Source organism: Oncorhynchus mykiss, chromosome 12 (assembly GCF_013265735.2).
Source record: "Oncorhynchus mykiss isolate Arlee chromosome 12, USDA_OmykA_1.1, whole genome shotgun sequence".
In the NCBI taxonomy this organism is placed as follows: domain Eukaryota; kingdom Metazoa; phylum Chordata; class Actinopteri; order Salmoniformes; family Salmonidae; genus Oncorhynchus; species Oncorhynchus mykiss.
In genome coordinates this window covers 68,988,732-69,008,494 of record NC_048576.1, presented here as the reverse complement: position 1 = coordinate 69,008,494, position 19,763 = coordinate 68,988,732, and the positions used below count along the sequence as shown (strand labels likewise).

At 45.5% G+C, this 19,763-nt stretch overlaps 1 protein-coding gene across 2 annotated transcripts in view; it reads left to right on the top strand.

Moving 5' to 3' along the window:
* The window catches only part of arhgap23a (Rho GTPase activating protein 23a), a 99,877-nt gene that overhangs the window by 9,743 nt on the left and 70,371 nt on the right, over positions 1-19,763 (top strand). The window contains exon 1 of one of the 2 annotated variants that reach the window (XM_036938197.1): positions 17,030-17,462. The exons of the other annotated variant lie outside the window; for it this stretch is intronic. Coding sequence (XP_036794092.1) covers positions 17,409-17,462 — 54 coding nt within the window. The 5' untranslated portion in view covers positions 17,030-17,408. Of the gene's footprint in view, positions 1-17,029; positions 17,463-19,763 lie in introns of those variants that run through there. 2 annotated transcript variants of the gene reach the window in all.

Genomic DNA, 19,763 nt, shown 5'->3' with positions numbered 1-19,763 from the left:
CTTGTTATCAGTATAAAAGACACCTGTCCACAACCTCAAACAGTCACACTCCAAACTCCACTATGGCCAAGACCAAAGAGCTGTGAAAGGACACCAGAAACAAAATTGTAGACCTGCACCAGGCTGGGAAGACTGAATCTGCAATAGGTAAGCAGCTTGGTTTGAAGAAATCAACTGTGGGAGCAATTATTAGGAAATGGAAGACATACAAGACCACTGATAATCTCCCTCTATCTGGGGCTCCACGCAAGATCTCACCCCGTGGGGTCAAAATGATCACAAGAACGGTGAGCAAAAATCCCAGAACCACACGGGGGGACCTAGTGAATGACCTGCAGAGAGCTGGGACCAAAGTAGCAAAGCCTACCATCAGTAACACACTACGCCGCCAGGGACTCAAATCCTGCAGTGCCAGACGTGTCCCCCTGCTTAAGCCAGTACATGTCCAGGCCCGTCTGAAGTTTGCTAGAGAGCATTTGGATGATCCAGAAGAAGATTGGGAGAATGTCATATGGTCAGATGAAACCAAAATATAACTTTTTGGTAAAAGCTCAACTCGTTGTGTTTGGAGGACAAAGAATGCTGAGTTGCATCCAAAGAACACCATACCTACTGTGAAGCATGGGGGTGGAAACATCATGTTTTGGGGCTGTTTTTCTGCAAAGGGACCAGGACGACTGATCCGTGTAAAGGAAAGAATGAATGGGGCCATGTATTGTGAGATTTTGAGTGAAAACCTCCTTCCATCAGCAAGGGTATTGAAGATGAAACGTGGCTGGGTCTTTCAGCATGACAATGATCCCAAACACACCGCCCGGGCAATGAAGGAGTAGCTCCGTAAGAAGCATTTCAAGGTCCTGGAGTGGCCTAGCCAGTCTCCAGATCTCAACCCCATAGAAAATATTTGGAGGGAGTTGAAAATCCGTGTTGCCCAGCAACAGCCCCAAAACATCACTGCTTTAGAGGAGATCTGCATGGAGGAATGGGCCAAAATACCAGCAACAGTGTGTGAAAACTTTGTGAAGACTTACAGAAAACGTTTGACAACAAAGGGTATATAACAAAGTATTGAGATAAACTTTTGTTATTGACCAAATACTTATTTTCCACCATAATTTGCAAATAAATTCATAAAAAATCCTACAATGTGATTTTCTGGATTTTTTTTTCTCTCATTTTGTCTGTCATAGTTGAAGTGTACCTATGATGAAAATTACAGGCCTCTCTCATCTTTTTAAGTGGGAAAACTTGCACAATTGGTGGCTGACTAAATATTTTTCGCCCTACTGTATGTATGTATGTGTGCATGTGTGTGTGTATGTATGTATGCATGAGCCAGTTGCAGACACTCCTAATATGTCCTGTACATACTGTATGTCCTGTACAAAGCCTCAGTCTTGTTTATAAGATGGTGTGGGTCTTCATACATTACATTCCATGTAAGTACAGAGATAGAGAATGGGGCTAGGGTGTAGGGAGGGAGTTCCCTCCTGGCCCCTGTACTGTTATTGCTGAGCCACTGTGGATATACTAAGGCGACGTCCCAAATGCCACCCTATTCTCTACATAGTGGAGTACTTTTGACCAGGGTTCTTCAGGCTCTGGTCAAAAGTAGTGCTCTATATAGGAAATAGGGTGCCATTTGGGATGCACATAGCTCTGTGTTTACTCCTCTGTCTGTACACCACTCCCTGGAGGCCTGCTCTTAGACACAAGGTGACGTGTGTCTGTGTGTGTGTGTCCCTGTGTGTCCCTGTGTGTGTGTGTGTCCCTGTGTGTGTGTCCCTGTGTGTGTGTGTGTGTGTGTCCCTGTGTGTGTGTGTGTGTGTGTCTGTGTGTGTCCGTCCCTGTGTGTGTGTGTGTGTGTGTGTGTGTGTCCGTCTGTCCGTCCGTCCGTGCGTGCCTGTCTTTATGTGTGCTGTGGCTCTCTGCCAAAGTTATCTGGCAGATTGTTTTGTCTGTTTCCCATAGATGGAATTCAGTCAGCTAGGACCTCGGCGTTCGGAGTGAAAGGGGTGAGATTGACGGAGAGAAGACAAGAGTGGGTAGTTATAAAAAGATGATTAGAGAGAGCGAAAGAATGAAAGGGAGAGAGAGCAAGATAAAGGGAGGGAATGAGTGTGTGTGTTCCACAGTGGAACAGGTGGTCTAATCTGCAGACAGCTCTACCAGGCACCCCCTGTCCCTCCTCACCCACCCTCCAATCTCTGCAGTTTTAAGAATTTCTCACTTCTCCTTTTGGGCCATAGAGAGAGATGAGCGCTGTTACTGTTCTGGAGTGAGTGTTTTTATAACGGAGATATACATTGTGTATAGGCCTAATGCCTATTAGGCGAGGACATTGTTATTTGTGTCTTACCCACAAATAACAATGTCCTCAAGTCACCCTCACGTACACCACACTGTATTAGCATCTAAAAGTTCTCCCTCACTTGCAAACATTTGAACTATTGACTAAACAACATCTGCAAGCACCCCCCCCCCCCCACACACACACACACAAACAAACAAACAAACGTACTCATCCACATAGAGAAGACTATTCTGAGATACAACTGCATTTGTCTGTCTTGTCGTGGGGAGAGAGATGAGAAACAGAGACATAAGAGGTGGACACACACACACACACACACACACACACACACACACACACAGCTGTTCTGGAGTGTAACCTGCCTGGCTCTCCAGATCACACTAAGACTAAGTCCTCATGGAACACGTATGTAACATGCTCACAGGGATGTCTGTACTGATGCCAGGTGGCTGTTGGAGGGGTGAAAGGTGAGCTGGCGGTGAAACCAGCGCTTGTCAGGTGATGCTTTTCACCAGTCATGTAGGGGCTGGGCTGAGAGAGAGAGAAACCACACGACCAACAACATTGGACACTTTATGGAACACAAAGCCTTCTATCTCATCCTGAAATATCCCAGGTGTGAGGTCATCTGCCTTTGGCCTAAAGAGCAGGAACCTGGACTTTATCAAATAAATCAGACATACAGACATTGTCATCCTACAAGAAACATGGTATAGAGGAGACGGATCCACTGGTTGCCCTCTAGGTTACAGAGAGCTGGTAGTCCCATCCACCAAACTACCAGGTGTGAAACAGGGAAGGGACTCAGGGGGTACGCTAATTTGGTATATAGCAGACCTAACTCACTCTATTAATCAAAACTGGAACATTTTACATTTGGCTAGAAATTCAAAAGGAAATGATCTTAACAGAGAAAAATGTCCTCCTGTGTGCTACCTATATCCCCCCACTAGAATCCCCATGCTTTAATGAAGACAGCTTCTCCATCCTGGAGGGGGAAATCAATCATTTCCAGGCCCAGAGACATGTACTTGTCTGTGGCAATCTAAATGCCAGAACCAGACAAGAACCTGACACCATCAGCACAATCAATCAATAAAATGTGATTTATAAAGCCCTTTATACATCGGCCGATGTCAAAGTGCTATACAGAAACCCAGCCTAAAACCCCGAACAGCAAGCAATGCAGATGTACAGTTGAAGTCGGACGTTTACATACACCTTAGCCAAATACATTTAAACTTGGTTTTTCACAATTCCTGACATTTAATCCAAGTAAACATTCCCTGTCTTAGGTCAGTTAGGATCACCACTTTATTTTAAGAATGTGAAAGGTCAGAATAATACTAGAGAGAATTATTTATTTCAGCTTTTATTTATTTCATCACATTCCCAGTGGGTCAGAAGTTTACATACACTCAATTAGTATTTGGTAGCATTGCCTTTCAATTGTTTAACTTGGGTCAAACGTTTCGAGTAGCCTTCCACAAGCTTCGCACAATAAGTTGGGTGAATTTTGGCCCATTCCTCCTGACAGAGCTGGTGTAACTGAATCAGGTTTGTAAGCCTCCTTGCTCGCACACTCTTTTTCAGTTCTGCCCACAAATGCTATATTGGATTGAGGTCAGGGCTTTGTGATGGCCACTCCAATACCTTGACTTTGTTGTCCTTAAGCCATTTTGCCACAACTTTGGAAGTATGCTTGAGGTCATTGTCTATTTGGAAGACCCATTTGCGACCAAGCTTTAACTTCCTGACTGATGTCTTGAGATGTTGCTTCAATACAGTGCCTTGCGAAAGTATTCGGCCCCCTTGAACTTTGCGACCTTTTGCCACATTTCAGGCTTCAAACATAAAGATATAAAACTGTATTTTTTTGTGAAGAATCAACAACAAGTGGGACACAATCATGAAGTGGAACGACATTTATTGGATATTTCAAACTTTTTTAACAAATCAAAAACTGAAAAATTGGGCGTGCAAAATTATTCAGCCCCTTTACTTTCAGTGCAGCAAACTCTCTCCAGAAGTTCAGTGAGGATCTCTGAATGATCCAATGTTGACCTAAAGGACTAATGATGATAAATACAATCCACCTGTGTGTAATCAAGTCTCCGTATAAATGCACCTGCACTGTGATAGTCTCAGAGGTCCGTTAAAAGCGCAGAGAGCATCATGAAGAACAAGGAACACACCAGGCAGGTCCGAGATACTGTTGTGAAGAAGTTTAAAGCCGGATTTGGATACAAAAAGATTTCCCAAGATTTAAACATCCCAAGGAGCACTGTGCAAGCGATAATATTGAAATGGAAGGAGTATCAGACCACTGCAAATCTACCAAGACCTGGCCGTCCCTCTAAACTTTCAGCTCATACAAGGAGAAGACTGATCAGAGATGCAGCCAAGAGGCCCATGATCACTCTGGATGAACTGCAGAGATCTACAGCTGAGGTTGGAGACTCTGTCCATAGGACAACAATCAGTTGTATATTGCACAAATCTGGCCTTTATGGAAGAGTGGCAAGAAGAAAGCCATTTCTTAAAGATATCCATAAAAAGTGTTGTTTAAAGTTTGCCACAAGCCACCTGGGAGACACACCAAACATGTGGAAGAAGGTGCTCTGGTCAGATGAAACCAAAATTGAACTTTTTGGCAACAATGCAAAACGTTATGTTTGGCGTAAAAGCAACACAGCTCATCACCCTGAACACACCATCACCACTGTCAAACATGGTGGTGGCAGCATCATGGTTTGGGCCTGCTTTTCTTCAGCAGGGACAGGGAAGATGGTTAAAAATGATCTGAAGATGGATGGAGCCAAATACAGGACCATTCTGGAAGAAAACCTGATGGAGTCTGCAAAAGACCTGAGACTGGGACAGAGATTTGTCTTCCAACAAGACAATGATCCAAAACATAAAGCAACATCTACAATGGAATGGTTCAAAAATAAACATATCCAGATGTTAGAATGGCCAAGTCAAAGTCCAGACCTGAATCCAATCGAGAATCTGTGGAAAGAACTGAAAACTGCTGTTCACAAATGCTCTCCATCCAACCTCACTGAGCTCGAGCTGTTTTGCAAGGAGGAATGGGAAAAAATTTCAGTCTCTCGATGTGCAAAACTGATAGAGGCATACCCCAAGCGACTGACAGCTGTAATCGCAGCAAAAGGTGGCGCTACAAAGTATTAACTTAAGGGGGCTGAATAATTTTGCACGCCCAATTTTTCAGTATTTGATCTGTTAAAAAGTTTGAAATATCCAATAAATGTCGTTCCACTTCATGATTGTGTCCCACTTGTTGTTGATTCTTCACAAAAAAATACAGTTTTATATCTTTATGTTTGAAGCCTGAAATGTGGCAAAAGGTCGCAAAGTTCAAGGGGGCCGAATACTTTCGCAAGGCACTGTAGGTACATTTCATTGCCCTTATGCCTAAAACAAATGCAATATAGACAAAAACAAATAACAATGAAATGTAATATTCATATAAATATATATGAATGTTTATTTTCCCCCATTAAAAACACTCTTACATATCTGTCTAGGTTGGAACTGTTGCTGTTTAAAATACAATACATATTTTTTATTCTGAACTAGAATAAACTGATTTATCACATCACACAGATGTAGACCAGAAAACACACACAGTCCCAATGAGAGGTGACTGGCTGGTTGAACTTCAACAAGCAGGTCTATTCTGGACTCTGCTTTTGACAGTACAACACTGAGGTCATACTTAGCAATGAGACCGTTTCTGTACTTGTTTTTTAAGTAGGCCAGAATTGAGAACCCTGACTCGCATAGGTATGTGGTGCCAAACTGGATCAGAACATCTGCTTCTTTCCCAGTCAGGCAGGAGACCGCTTCCTGCTGTAGATGAGCAACCCAGAACTGTGTGAGTGTTTGCCTCAAAAAGCATCTTGCTTCAATCAGTTTATTCCAGTTAAGAATAACAATTATGACTTGTATTTTAACAGCAACAGTTCCAACATAGACTAGTTTTCAATAATAATTTCTACAGTAAGATGTACAGTAGGCCTGATCATTTTTCATCTTCATCTGTACTGTTACTAAGGGTTGCACCCTCAGTAACTAGCTAGCTTGCTTTGGCGAATGTGAGCTATTAGCTGTGTAACGTTACACGACCAAGGGATTGTTTGAAAGAGAAACTCACATCTACTACTATGAGAGTTAGTACTCCCTTATTTCTGCTTATCGTCGCCTGTTATAAAATGACAACAATACCTTGCTAGCTGACTTACTTTACCACTGTCGAAGCACTGTTTCCTGAAGCATTCTGCCCTGTTATGAAAGAACTCCCTGGGTTTACCGTCATGCTGTGTGTTTGGACAGGACGTGTCATTTCATTTATTTGTTCATTTTGAGAGACTCATTACTAACGTTAAGGACTTCCCCGCACAAAACACATTGTGCACGTTCCTCGTTATTTCTCCAAGTTTGTATGAAAGCGAGAGAAACTCATCCCTGTATTTGCGTTTTAAGACAATTGAGCTCAGTCAGAACTTGTGGCTAGCATGAGTTTGTTTGATGATAGCGGTGAGTGATGGCGAGTGGGAATGACAAGTCAGTGGCTGACATGGCATCATCTGCTGCTGAACGACAGCGCTGCATCATGTGTCGTGGAGTGATCTTTAAGAAAACTGCAGAAAAAAGATCAGGTGAACCGCAATGCACACGGGCATCTCCCTCTCCCACTCGCGCAGCTGCCAAACTGAGCAAAGACCGCTGCTAAGCAGCGAGCACACTGAACAGAGAGCACAGATGCTTGGCCAAATCAATTCCAGTAATTAATTAAATAATTATCAATTTACTCTGACACGTCGCAACCCACACTTTAAGAAAGGCTGATGTACACAAACAACAAGTGTGCGGTTAAAATTGGCAAAAAACACATATTTCTTCCCACAGGGCTGTTGGGTGAGACAGGGATGCAGCTTAAGCCCCACCCTCTTCAACACATATATCAATGAATTGGCGAGGGCACTAGAACAGTCTGCAGCACCCGGCCTCACCCTACTAGAATCTGAAGTCAAATGTCTACTGTTTGCTGATGATCTGGTGCTTCTGTCACCAACCAAGGAGGGCCTACAGCAGCACCTAGATCTTCTGCATAGATTCAGCCAGACCTGGGTCCTGACAGTAAACCTCAGTAAGACCAAAATAATGGTGTTCCAAAAAAAGTCCAGTTGCCAGGATCACTAATACAAATTCCATCTAGACACCGTTGCCCTAGAGCACACAAAAAACAATACATACCTTGGCCTAAACATCAGCGCCACAGGTAACTTCCACACAGCTGTGAATGATCTGAGAGACAAGGCAAGAAGGGCCTTCTATGCCACCAAAAGGATCATAAAATTTGACATACCAATTAGGATCTGGCTAAAAATACTTGAATCAGTTTCGAACCCATTAACCTTTATGGTTGTGAGGTCTGGGGTCCGCTCACCAACCAAGAATTCACAAAATGGGACAAACACCAAATTGAGACTCTGCATGCAGAATTCTGCAAAAATATCCTCAGTGTACAACGTAAAACACCAAATAATGCATGCAGAGCAGCAGCAAGATTTGTGACCTGTTGCCACAAGAAAAGGGCAACCAGTGAAGAACAAACACCTTTGTAAATACAACCCATATTTATGTTGATTTATTTTCCCTTTTGTACTTTAACCATTTGCACATCGTCTGTATATATACATAATATGACATTTGAAATGTCTTTATTCTTTTGGAACTTCTGTGAGTGTACTGTTCATTTTTATTGTTTATTTCACTTTGTATATGATCTACTTAACTTACTTTGGCAATATTAACATATGTTTCCCATGCCAATAAAGCCCCTTAAATTGAGAGAGAGAGAGAGAGACTGATCAGGGATAAATCTAATAAATGGAGGGATGGCCGCTTTATCAGGTGCATGAGGCAGGGCAAGCAGCCATCCAATTAGAAGGCTCAGAGTTGAGGTTGCTGGGTGGAGCTGGCTGTCCAGTTCGTCCAATACAAAATAATGGTCCTACGCTTGGCATGGGGCTCGTGAATGGGTCATCATTAATTTGTCATCGACCAATTACCTCTCTCTCACTGTATATTTCTGTAAGCCAGTGTCTGTGAGTTACATTGTTGCCATCATGCAGAGTGAGATTGTGTGATCAGGGTTGCCCATCGATTGGTAGTGATGTACACTGCGTACACCAAACATTAGGAACACCTTCCTAATTGAGTTTTTTGAGCCTCAATTCGTCAGGGCATGGACTCTACAAGGTGTCAAGAGTTCAACAGGGATGTTGGCCTATATTGACTCCAATGCTTCCCACGGTAGTGTCAAGTTGCCTGGATGTCCTTTGGGTGGTGGACCATTCTTGATACACACAGGAAACTGTTGAGCATTAAAAACCCAGCAGCGTTGCAGTTCTTGACACAAACCTGTGCCCCTGGCACCTACTACCATACCCCGTTCAAATGCACTTCAATATTTTGTGTTGCCCATTCACCATCTGAGTGGCACACATACACAATCCATGTCACAATTGTCTCAATTGTCTCCAGGCTTATCCTGTCTCCTCCCCTTCATCTCCACTGATTGAAGTGGATTTAAACATCAATAAGGGATCATAGCTTTCACCTGGATTCACCTGGTCAGTCAATAACATGGAAAGAGCAGGTGTTCTTAATGTTTTGTACACTCGTCTATATTCGCCTAGTGTTGTCAGTGAACAGTGCGCTGTGTGAAGGATGTCAGTCTGCAATGAGCAGCTGCTGCTTCATTACTGTGATCAGTATTGAGACCAAGTAGCAGTCCTGTCTTCTCTGAGGGCCAGACAGAGGCACCACAGCTGCATCCTATCCTAGGTGTACATACCACTAACCTCCTGGCCCAATTACTGAGCCTGCCGAAAGCTACTGATCCTCTCATTACCAAGGAAATGGAGATATGTCATACAACCATTGTGTGCTGTAGTTTTCTTGACGTTATCTTGAGTATATTGTGTGTGTGTGTGTGTGTGTGTGTGTGTGTGTAACTCTGGGCTGCTTTGGAGATGGATGAGTGTCCACTTGCGCTCATCACTCTTCTCCAGTATGTCTCCTCTCCCTCCATACATCACTATAATGACTCAATAGGCTGATCATTAGGCTGATTGTTAAGCTGGTCCTTTAAGCATGGCTCCAGCTCTGTCTGCTCTGTGCTCTGCTTCATATGCTCTGGACATATGGGGTGGCAGGTAGCATAGTGGTTAGAGTGTTGGGCCAGTAACCAAAAGGTTGCAAGATCGAAGCCCCGAGCTGACAAGGTAAAACTCTGTTGTTCTGCCCCTGAACAAGGCAGTTAACCCACTGTTCCTAGGCTGTCATTGAAAATAAGAATATGTTCTTAACTGACTTGCCTAGTTAAATAAATGTAAAATATATCTACTGTGTCTTTACAGCTCTGGGTTGGAACTGCCCAGGATCAGTTTACCTTCCCCAAATCCTAACCATTAGGTGGAAATGCTAAACTGACCCGATATCAGTGTTTAGGGGCAACTTTATCCAACTTTTTTCGTCTTTATGGTAAGTACCCACTAGTTTCCCTGTCTTTCTGTGCTTCACCAGCACTACCTGCGCCCTCCGGTGGCCATATAGTGAAACTGAAACTCAATTCATTTCCATGTTGAAGGGATTATGGATGATATATTTAGGGGAATTCTCTACTGTGCTGTACAGGAACAGATGGCCTTCCTCTTTGTTCATCTCCATGCCAACGTAAGGCAGATGTTTATTTATGTGGATTTTTTCCAATTTTATTGCCCATTTTTGTTAAATCCAAGATCATTTCTAATCTGTCCCAGTGGGGCTGGTTATTTGTTTCAGTGTTGATCACAGCTAGTGGGTGTCTAGGGTAAAGTTCATCACAAATGAATAAACTGTTGTTACTGAACTGAATGTTAAACATTGCCTGGTTAAACATGCAGGGGGTCTAGGAGGAATCTGTTTTATGGCCCCTTGTTTCATTCATATAACTGGGTTGTGTGTGTGTGTGTGTGTGTGTGTGTGCGTGTGTGTGTGTGTTTGGAATGGGGGAGATATCTCCATGAGATAAGGCTCCCTACACCAGTCCCCCTCATACCCCCCTTCTCCAGTCCTCAAACCAAAGGAATGACTCCCTCTTCTGAGGCCCGGTCTAGACAAGCTGTCCCCCTCTGTTATTAGGACAGGGTACAATGGGGAAATGCCAGGATTAGAATATGACCCTTTGACGGAGATACAGTATTTAACACAAATATGAAATTGTTTGTACAGTATAATCCTTCTTCTGCTGTCAAACAAATCCTTAGGGGGGCTCTAACCAAGATGTCTTTAATCCTTGATATTCTGAATTTCTAAAATCATATCTGGTCCATCTTAATGGATTGCAGGATCAGGGTCAGATTGGGCCTTTATGATTGGTGATGTGAACAGACTATATTTATACTACGGTCAAATCATGACTGTGATATTTAATTGTAGATCCACAGCTACCTAACGGATGTCATTGCTCAGCCTGGCGCACAGAAATAGAATCGGAAATAAAATCTATAATCTGACAACCAGAGTGAATAAAGCAGGATAGGCAGAAGCGACAGAAACGGTATACCGTATATGGGCCACTCATCTCTGGGTCCTTTGTAGTGTTATTTCTATAACCTACATTTTACTCATGACGCCGACATGTATGTACTTACATACAGGTCTAAGGGTCAGCAGTTTGAGTAGGTTTCCTATTGTCTCCAGCTCCAGGAAGTGACATCAGAGGCAGGAAGCAGAGCAGTGAAGGTAAAGGGGGCAGCAGACACGTATGTGCCTGTGAAGTGACCGGCAGAGGAAGGAAACAGAGGACCTACTGGAACCGTACCCCCCCCATTTTCTGCCAGATTGGGGGTAGTGCTGGGAAGAGTTGGGGTGGAGACAGGGTGGAGGGTGAAGCACAACGGGTGGGGTGGTGTGTGTGTGGGGGGGGGGGGGGGGGGTAAAGAGGTAGAAGAGGTAGGAGTCAGACTGAAAATAGAGTGGATATGACTGTGAATTGATTACCGATTATGACACTTGACACCCCTCTAATCAGCAGCCAGTGTGTGAAGGCCATGGGAAGGCCATATTAATGTAGCTCAGATAATAGGGAATAGATATGTAGGGTACATTGTGCATTTATACAACCTCAGATTGTGCTGTGTGTGTGTGTGTACATTTTTTTGGACTAATGCCAATGTGACGTACCTTGGCAGGGTTGTGCCTGTCCACCGCGCCCAATGTAGGGTACACAAGCTGGTGACACTGCTGGAGGCCCTGAACCATGACTCCAGTGAGTCACTCTCTAGAGTCACAGCGCAGCCGGCCAAACGCCCTCCACAGCCTCAACCTTGGCCTTAGCCTCAGCCCCAGACACAGTCTCAGTCCCAGCCCCAGCTCTGAGTCTAATCCGTCTTTACAGACATATACAGTTATTATATGTGTCTGACAGGGAGTTTCTCATCCATTCTCTATCTGGCTGAACAAGCCTGGAGAGGAAGGAGTGAGATGGGCAGCTGCAGAGAAGAGAGGGATTCTAATGATATGGAGTAAGGAGAGAGGGAGCGAGGGGGCAGGGGGAAGCTAGAGGAAGGGTGGAAGAGAGGAGAATGAAGACAGACAGCTAGAGGAAAAGGGAATGGCAGGGACGAGGAAAGAGATTGGGCAGTAGACCAGGGAAAAGGGCAAAGGGATGAGGATGTTTGGGGGATGGGTGGAAGGGCACAGGAGTTTGAGGAAATTGTCTGTAGAAGTGACCTAGTAGGGGCTGGGGGCGAGGGAGAGGGCGGGCTGGGAGGAATTTTAGCAGAGGAGTGGAGAGAGCCCTGTGCCACCTGCAATAACAGACCAGCCTAAATACTCTAACCAATGGAACCTACACAATACCATCATAGTGGTTTCACCAGAAAAGGACACCACCATGTCTGATGTTTTTGTGTATTTTACTACATGGTTTATTTACAGTGTCCACATACATTTATGAAGTCCAGACAAGGTTATGTAGCACAACTACACCTTGCCTGCCTGTGTGTGTCTGTGCCAGTCTTGACTGCAGGTTAGCTTTTTCTGTCATGAATCTTGTTCTAGAGGGAGCTCTGCAGAGTGTTCACTAGCTGACACAAACCTTCAATTAAGACCAAAAAGCTATGTTCTTTTTCATGAATTTTTACAATATAGAGAATGTTGACTTCGCAACTGGCCTATCTAGTGGAAATCAATTATTTTCTAATCTTTTCATTCTGAACAGAACCATATTTGTTGGTTCCGACCAGCAAAATACAGTTCTGAAACGTTTGGAACCAAAAAAAAGTACCGGTTTATATCGTTCCTTTCTGTTCCTTTTTAAACTTGCTGTGGAGTGGGTAAGCAATTTAATCGGTATAGGAAAGTCGTTAAGAGCAATTGTATTTTGCCGTAACAGAATGGTTTAATCATAATGAAAGACAAACACACACACACCGCTGCCAGTCACATTGTAGCGTGTGAGAACGCAACTGAAATATTTGCTGGTAGGGAGAGAGGACGGAGGAAGCTGCGGGGAAGTGCTGGGCATCTTGTTATGACATGCACTTTCTGAATTAGGCCCACAGAATTATACCTACAGAGGAGCTGCTTCTATGGAGAAACTGTGAATGTCTGAATTTCCCGAATTGTTTTAACGTTGGACCCGAGCAAACGTTAGCTAGCTAACAAGCTTGTGTGTGCAGAGCAGCGCTATAATTAAAAACACGTATTTTTGTAGTTAATACACCAATGTGAAACGTGATGACTATGGTATCCTTAACTAGCATTGAAAAAGTAAATCCATTCTTTCTGAATCATGTTTGTTACGTAATCAGTACGCTACAGTAGCCTATGCTTCAGAGGGGAGGGGCAGGTAGCCTACACACACACACACACACACACTAGCATAGATTTCCAGCTGGCAGGCAGAAGCTGGAATACATTTCTGAGTGACAGAGTGAGGGCTTTGCATTGGTGCTTTGTTGCACGTTATTAACCGGTTCCCATGCTTTTAAAATAAAGGTTCTGTCCCGGAACAGTATAGGTCATTTTGGTTCGGGATCTTTTCCTCAGATAATGTAGTTATTTTCTGGTTTTATTTTCTGCTCCCCGAACTGGTTCAAACCCTTGACAGAAATCCCTCAGGTTTGCCTCCAGGACAAGACTCATCCCAATGAACGTCAACCTGTGTTCTGACTGGTCAGCTGTCTCCCCCTTTCCATGCCAGTTGTCCAGGCAAAGAGAGGACCCCCGTCCCCAGTCCCACGCCCCTACTCCTCCATACTGCGAGTGGGGAATTTATGGCTCACAGTGGAACCTGGACATGGAGGGGTCACCACACTGCACCTCTTCCCACAGCCTTACCCACATCAACGGAGTGCCCCAGGATCCTCTGTGTCAACAGGCAGCCCAGCCACGACAGACCAGGATGTCAAACTCACTGCAGTCTATCTCAAACACTCTATAGGACGTGACACTTAGACAGACACACAAGTGTCTATGTTACGAAGATGACCGACAGTATGGTCACACAGGAGGATCTCTCAGACAGTGTCTATCTCAAACACACACATTTTCATGTCATTTATTTAGCCAGGATACTCCACTCGGTAACATTTGCCCCACATACACACATACTTGGAACTGATCCACATTGATCAGAGACCCATCTCCCCCACTCCACTCTGACAGAACACATTTTGTGCTGTGTGACCAAGACCGCTATAATGGTCTTCAATTATTACATTTGAGATGGGGGTCAGTGAAGGTCACTGTGTGTGTTAGATAAACAGAGCGCGAGAGAGGCGGAGAGAGAGAAAGAGGGAGAGACGACTTGGCTGGACTCAAACATTGTGTCCATTCAGCTATTAGCAGTGCTACATATACAGTCCAGGCATCAGCACTAAATGTAATTGTGTCAGATGGAGGGCTGAGAGAGAGCTCTGACAGGCCTGACAGAGTAGCAGTGTGCCAATACGCCACTCCATACTGAGGAGGCCCACTGTGAATGATGTTGAAAGGGTATGGCAACAAAGCTTAGAACCAACAAAAGTGTGTGTGTCATACATCTACTCACACAGAAAGGAGGGCTTCAATTTCAGGACTAGAGGGAACCGGAGGGGGAAAGAAGTGATATGAAAAGAGGAGAAAGAGGGGTAGAGGACAGCGATGGGACAGGCCGTGAGACGAGCAGCGTGACTGTAGATATCCAGCTAAATGGAGTGACCGGAATTGATTGTAACACACAGTGAGTGCAGAGGCATGGGACTGTGAACCACAGTGATATCTAGCATGGCCGTTTTTTTCTCTTTCCTCATCTTATCAAGTTTGGCACAGTTGGCATCTCGTTAACGCGCCGGTTGGTTGGTTCCGGGTAGGTTGGTTGGTTCCGCGAGCTGACCCTGTGAGCCGGCAGCAGCAGCGGTGGGGCCCAGCCCAGGGGGGTTTGAGATGGGGCGCAGTGGAGTGAGTAAACGTGATGAACGTTGATTGTTTGTGGGTTATCCTCCAAAGTGCTCCCTCTGCTGTGCGTTGTTATGTAATGACCGCCGGGGACGGCTGATGGTCTTTTGGTGCTCTCCCCCTATACACCCCCCTTGAGGAGAGAGAAAGGGCTGTCAGCACCCATCAGGGTCAAACTCTATCTCGCTCAGTCAGACACAGGGACCCTCTTTGGGCTGTGTGCCAATGACTAAGGTTGTCCAACAGACCCAGAGAGAGAGAGAGAGAGAGGAGGGAGGGGTGGTTTTACTCCAGACAGATACACATACTGTACAGCAGCTCAGACTTACAACAGTATAGTAAATACACTACTCACACACCACAGTACAATAGTAAATAAGCTACTTCAGTCTTCAGAGTAACAATGTAGTAGTATGCTAAATCTAAATCTGCCCACTCAAACACCTGATAGACAGATTTCCTCACAGAAGGCTCACAGTGGCTCCTTGGCTGGGCGTATTCTCGCTCTGACTCAGTCTTACCCTCATCAATATTAGAGGGGCCATTTTGCCGGGCTGACAGGCCAGTTGACTTCTCCTGGAGAAACCCGAAGAGTGGAGTGCTGTAGCACTGTGTCACCTGACTCAGAGCAGATGCAAGTGATGTACTCCTGTGTCTGGTTGAATAGAAAACACATGTAGCCTACTGTAGGGTCAGCCTGAGGCAGAGATCGGGGGGCTGCATCCCAAATCGCACCCTATTCCCTATGGGTCGCGGTCAAAAGTAGTGCACCCCATAGGGTGCCACTTGAGAGAGAGAGAGCCTACAGACTATAGAGTGCTCAATGGTCACAGGGGACACAGAACAGTTCAGCTCACCAGCTGCTATGGCCCTCACGCTGTCTGACTCCCACCACTGACCTTAATGCTGCAACCCCCCCTAGTCCCATCTCCCCCTCCTTACCCCCTCCTCATATCCCCTCACTCAGGGACCACGTGACCCCTTCCAGACAGCACCATCTGCCTACCCTGCTCTGCTCTCCCACCTTATGAACACAATCTCCAAGATAAGACCCTGGTCTCTCCCTCTCCCATGGAGGACTCCGACTGACCAGTTCTAGACTGACCCTCTGGCAGCGGTATGGAGCTATGTCTATAATGTTCACTGATAGGGTCTCGCCAAAGCCTCACAGACTCTCATAGATATCTTTGGAAGTCGGCTGAGGTGGAAGTAGTTGAAGGTGGTGGTGAATTCAAGGTGTGTGTTCAGGTGCTGAGCTGCCCTTGACAAGGCTGGTGTATCAACACCAGGTGGGCGAGAGGGGTTTGCAGCCATGTGGAGAACAGGAGGAGGAGAGGAAGGCAGGGAGGGCGGCCGTGTGTGGCTCTGTGCGTGGGCAGTATCTTTCTTCCTGTGACTCGACTCCGTTTCCCCAGGCAGGCAGGCGGCTTTGAAGTGGCTCTCCCTAGCCTGCTCCCTGCACCCCTCTCCACTGCACCCTCCAATGTAATAGCAGCCACATGGGCCCCCAGCCACGCCTCAGCCACACTATATTTCTCCTTACACCAACAAACTCACTGCACTCTTTTCCCTCTCTCCTCTGCATCCTCCTCCCTTTCCCCCTCTCCCCTATTTGTTCTCAATCATTCTCTGCTTCAGTTGTCTCTCTTTGTTTCTTTATTTTCTACCCATTCTGTTCTTTACTCCTCTTTGTGGTCAATACCAGTCCAAAACACATGTAATAACATTGTTTTTCGCTTCAGGGACTGAAAGCATCGCATGCAGAACTGTAGAATAATAATACTACCTGAGTCATTGTATGTGGTTGTGGTTTAGATTGGGACTGATTTAGTTCTTGGTCATTTCTTGGCATCTCTGGTCAGAGGTGACAGGGGTTCCTGTCAATGCACTAACTTCCTGTGACTATGAGTTTCTAGTTTAGTTACACCTACAAACTTATTAGGCATTTCCTAGCAACGATTTTGTTTCTCTCAAGCCATGCCTCACTAGGCAACAGCTCCATGCTTCCTCACCTTCATTTCTCCTCTTGTATTTTTGCCCAAGTCTATCTCTGTATCTGGGTACAAAAAGGCTTTGTTTAAATGACATTGAGAACGGCGTGGCAAGGGCGCCCCCCACACGTCACGGTTTCCGAAGAGACACGAATAGTTGTGTAAACATTCAGGCCCAAACTTTTTGGCACAGCCAGAGGGAGCCCGTACGCTCCAATACGGCAAGCCGAGTGCGCCGTAATGGAAGGCAGGCGCTTTGCTCAATCGACGCGCAGATTCTACCAACGCGCCCCCGGCCTGTTTGTCTCAGTTTAACAGGCAGGCTGAGGAAGAGAAGGATTTACGCTGAGCCAGTCTGGCGGAGGAGGGGGAGCAACACCAACCAAACAGCCCAAACAACGGAAAAGAGGGGGGTTGGAAAGGAAGGAAACTGGATAGGTGAATGCCACAGAGCATCGCCACCAGACTAAGCTATAATTGGCGAGGCCATATTCTGTATTTTCAGATGTTTCTATCTTATTTTACAACTCCTTGTAGCAGCGAATCTCACTCTCATTTTACTGCTGAACAATCACAGCTGTCCAATGAATGGAGTTGCTTTCTGCCTCGTTGGAATCCCACCCTTCCCAGAGAACGAAGTAAGTGATCGACCCCACTGTGTTGTCATCGATGTATCCTCGTCTCCTGCGTTTTCTCTTCAAGGTTTACCTCCAGAAGCTCTTGCATTGGGCTGTCGGGTTCGTCAAAGAGCATGATTTCGTAAGAGGATTAGTTCACGTCGCTACTGTGTACACACAGACATATGATACAGAAAACCCCGTAATTTAAACGAGTCCTCTTGCAACTTTGTCCACACCCCAACATTTCAGTGTGTTTTCCGCTGATGTCGATTGTTTATTTTTGCCAGAACGCCGTGGCCAGTGTTCGAGAGACAATTTAAAACGGATCCCTTGCGAATTGCGATTTCAAAGCCACACTGACGCTTGGACGTTAGAATGTAATTGTCTGACTATTGAGTGGAGCTGTCATACTCGGGACGGGACGTCCGGCACAGGGATTGAACTCAGGTCATTATCCAACGATACCCGCCATACCCAGATAACGGTTTTAATTGGCAATTTCTCGGTTTGTTGCAGTTTGTTTCCATTTCAAGTATTCGACGTGAATGGTTAATAAAAGTCACTCACAAACGTGTTAAACATAACTATTGAGCTTTAATCTTATGACTCACTTCCCTTGTCTTTCCGGTTAGTTTTCCTGCAAATCTTTCCCTATCTACTTTGGGTATTCAAGGACACGTGTTCCCTCTCCTAAATGTTTCTGTAGCCACTTGATAAAGCCAGACAAAGCTCTGTAGAATGTAACGGTTTCTAGATATATGGTTACTTTGAACTACACATGTTGCAACATAGTATCCCTGCAATGGTCGACTGAACACATTGAATTAGAGACTCGCCTTCTAAATGACTTTTTATGACCACAGACACAAATTGTTAGGGTTAGGGTTAGGGCTTTGACACTGTCTGGCGCCTCTCTGTCTCTCTCTCTGTGTGTGTGTTTGTGTGTGGTGTCTATCTCATGTGTTTGTGACACAGTGTTTCACAACATCACCTGCGTCTTATCAACTTCTGCTTACAAACGTGGAATCTCCTTATTCCCTACGTCTCCCTACTTTTCTGTGCCATGGGCGACTTCTCTGAAGCACTACTTGCTTCTCCTGCAAAGTAAATTTTCCCTAATCCGTTTTCCTCAAAACACGACAATTATTTTGTTAACGAGACTAGTTTGATTACATTGGGACAAAGATGGATGAAAAATAAGAAAATAAAAGGTTAAATGAATAAGCGTCTTGTGAACACCATGATGTTCTAACCCCCCCTATCAACAGTGATGATGTCCTCCATTTAAAGGTCCTAACAGTCAGCACATGACCCTGGTCACAGCCACAGCCTCCAGACCCAACTTCAGACCTGAGCCCTGCCCCCACCCTCAACTCAGACCTCATCCCATCTCTAACCCTGACACTAGTGTCAACCCCAGTCCCAATCCTGAAGTACTCCCCGAAGAGGGAGATTGAGATGCCATTTTGTTTTTAGAGACTCTTCTGAAGACCAACAAGGATCCTGTTACCACAGAGCTTTGTTGTCTGCCTGGGTCTAAGGAGGGGAGAAGTGGCCCTGCGTGCTTCCCCTCTCCTCCCCCTCCCCTGGTCAGGCAGCCTGGCCTGATTGAACACTGATTCAATTAAGAGCAAACCGGCCAGCAGAAAGAGAGAAAACAGGGAGAGGGAGGACATCTAATATTACATTTGTTTTCGGTAGTTTGAATGAGAAAATATAGGCCACAGTCTGAGGAGTCTGTTGTCAGTTGGCTCAGTGTGGAGTCTGATGGGAGTCTGTTGTCAGTTGGCTCAGCGTGGAGTCTGAAGGGAGTCTGTTGTCAGTTGGCTCAGTGTGGAGTCTGATGGGAGTCTGTTGTCAGTTGACTCAGTGTGGAGTCTGATGGGAGCCTGTTGTCAGTTGGCTCAGTGTGGAGTCTGATGGGAGTCTGTTGTCAGTTGGCTCAGTGTGGAGTCTGTTGTCAGTTGACTCAGTGTGGAGTCTGATGGGAGCCTGTTGTCAGTTTGCTCAGCGTGGAGTCTGTTGTCAGTTGGCTCAGCGTGGAGTCTGATGGGAGCCTGTTGTCAGTTGGCTCAGTGTGGAGTCTGTTGTCAGTTGACTCAGTGTGGAGTCTGATGGGAGCCTGTTGTCAGTTTGCTCTGCGTGGAGTCTGTTGTCAGTTGGCTCAGCGTGGAGTCTGATGGGAGCCTGTTGTCAGTTATCTCAGCGTGGAGTCTGTTGTCAGTTGGCTCAGTGTGGACTCTGTTTTCAGTTAGCTCAGTGTGGACTCTGTTGTCAGTTGGCTCAGTGTGGAGTCAGTTGGCTCAGTGTGGAGTCAGT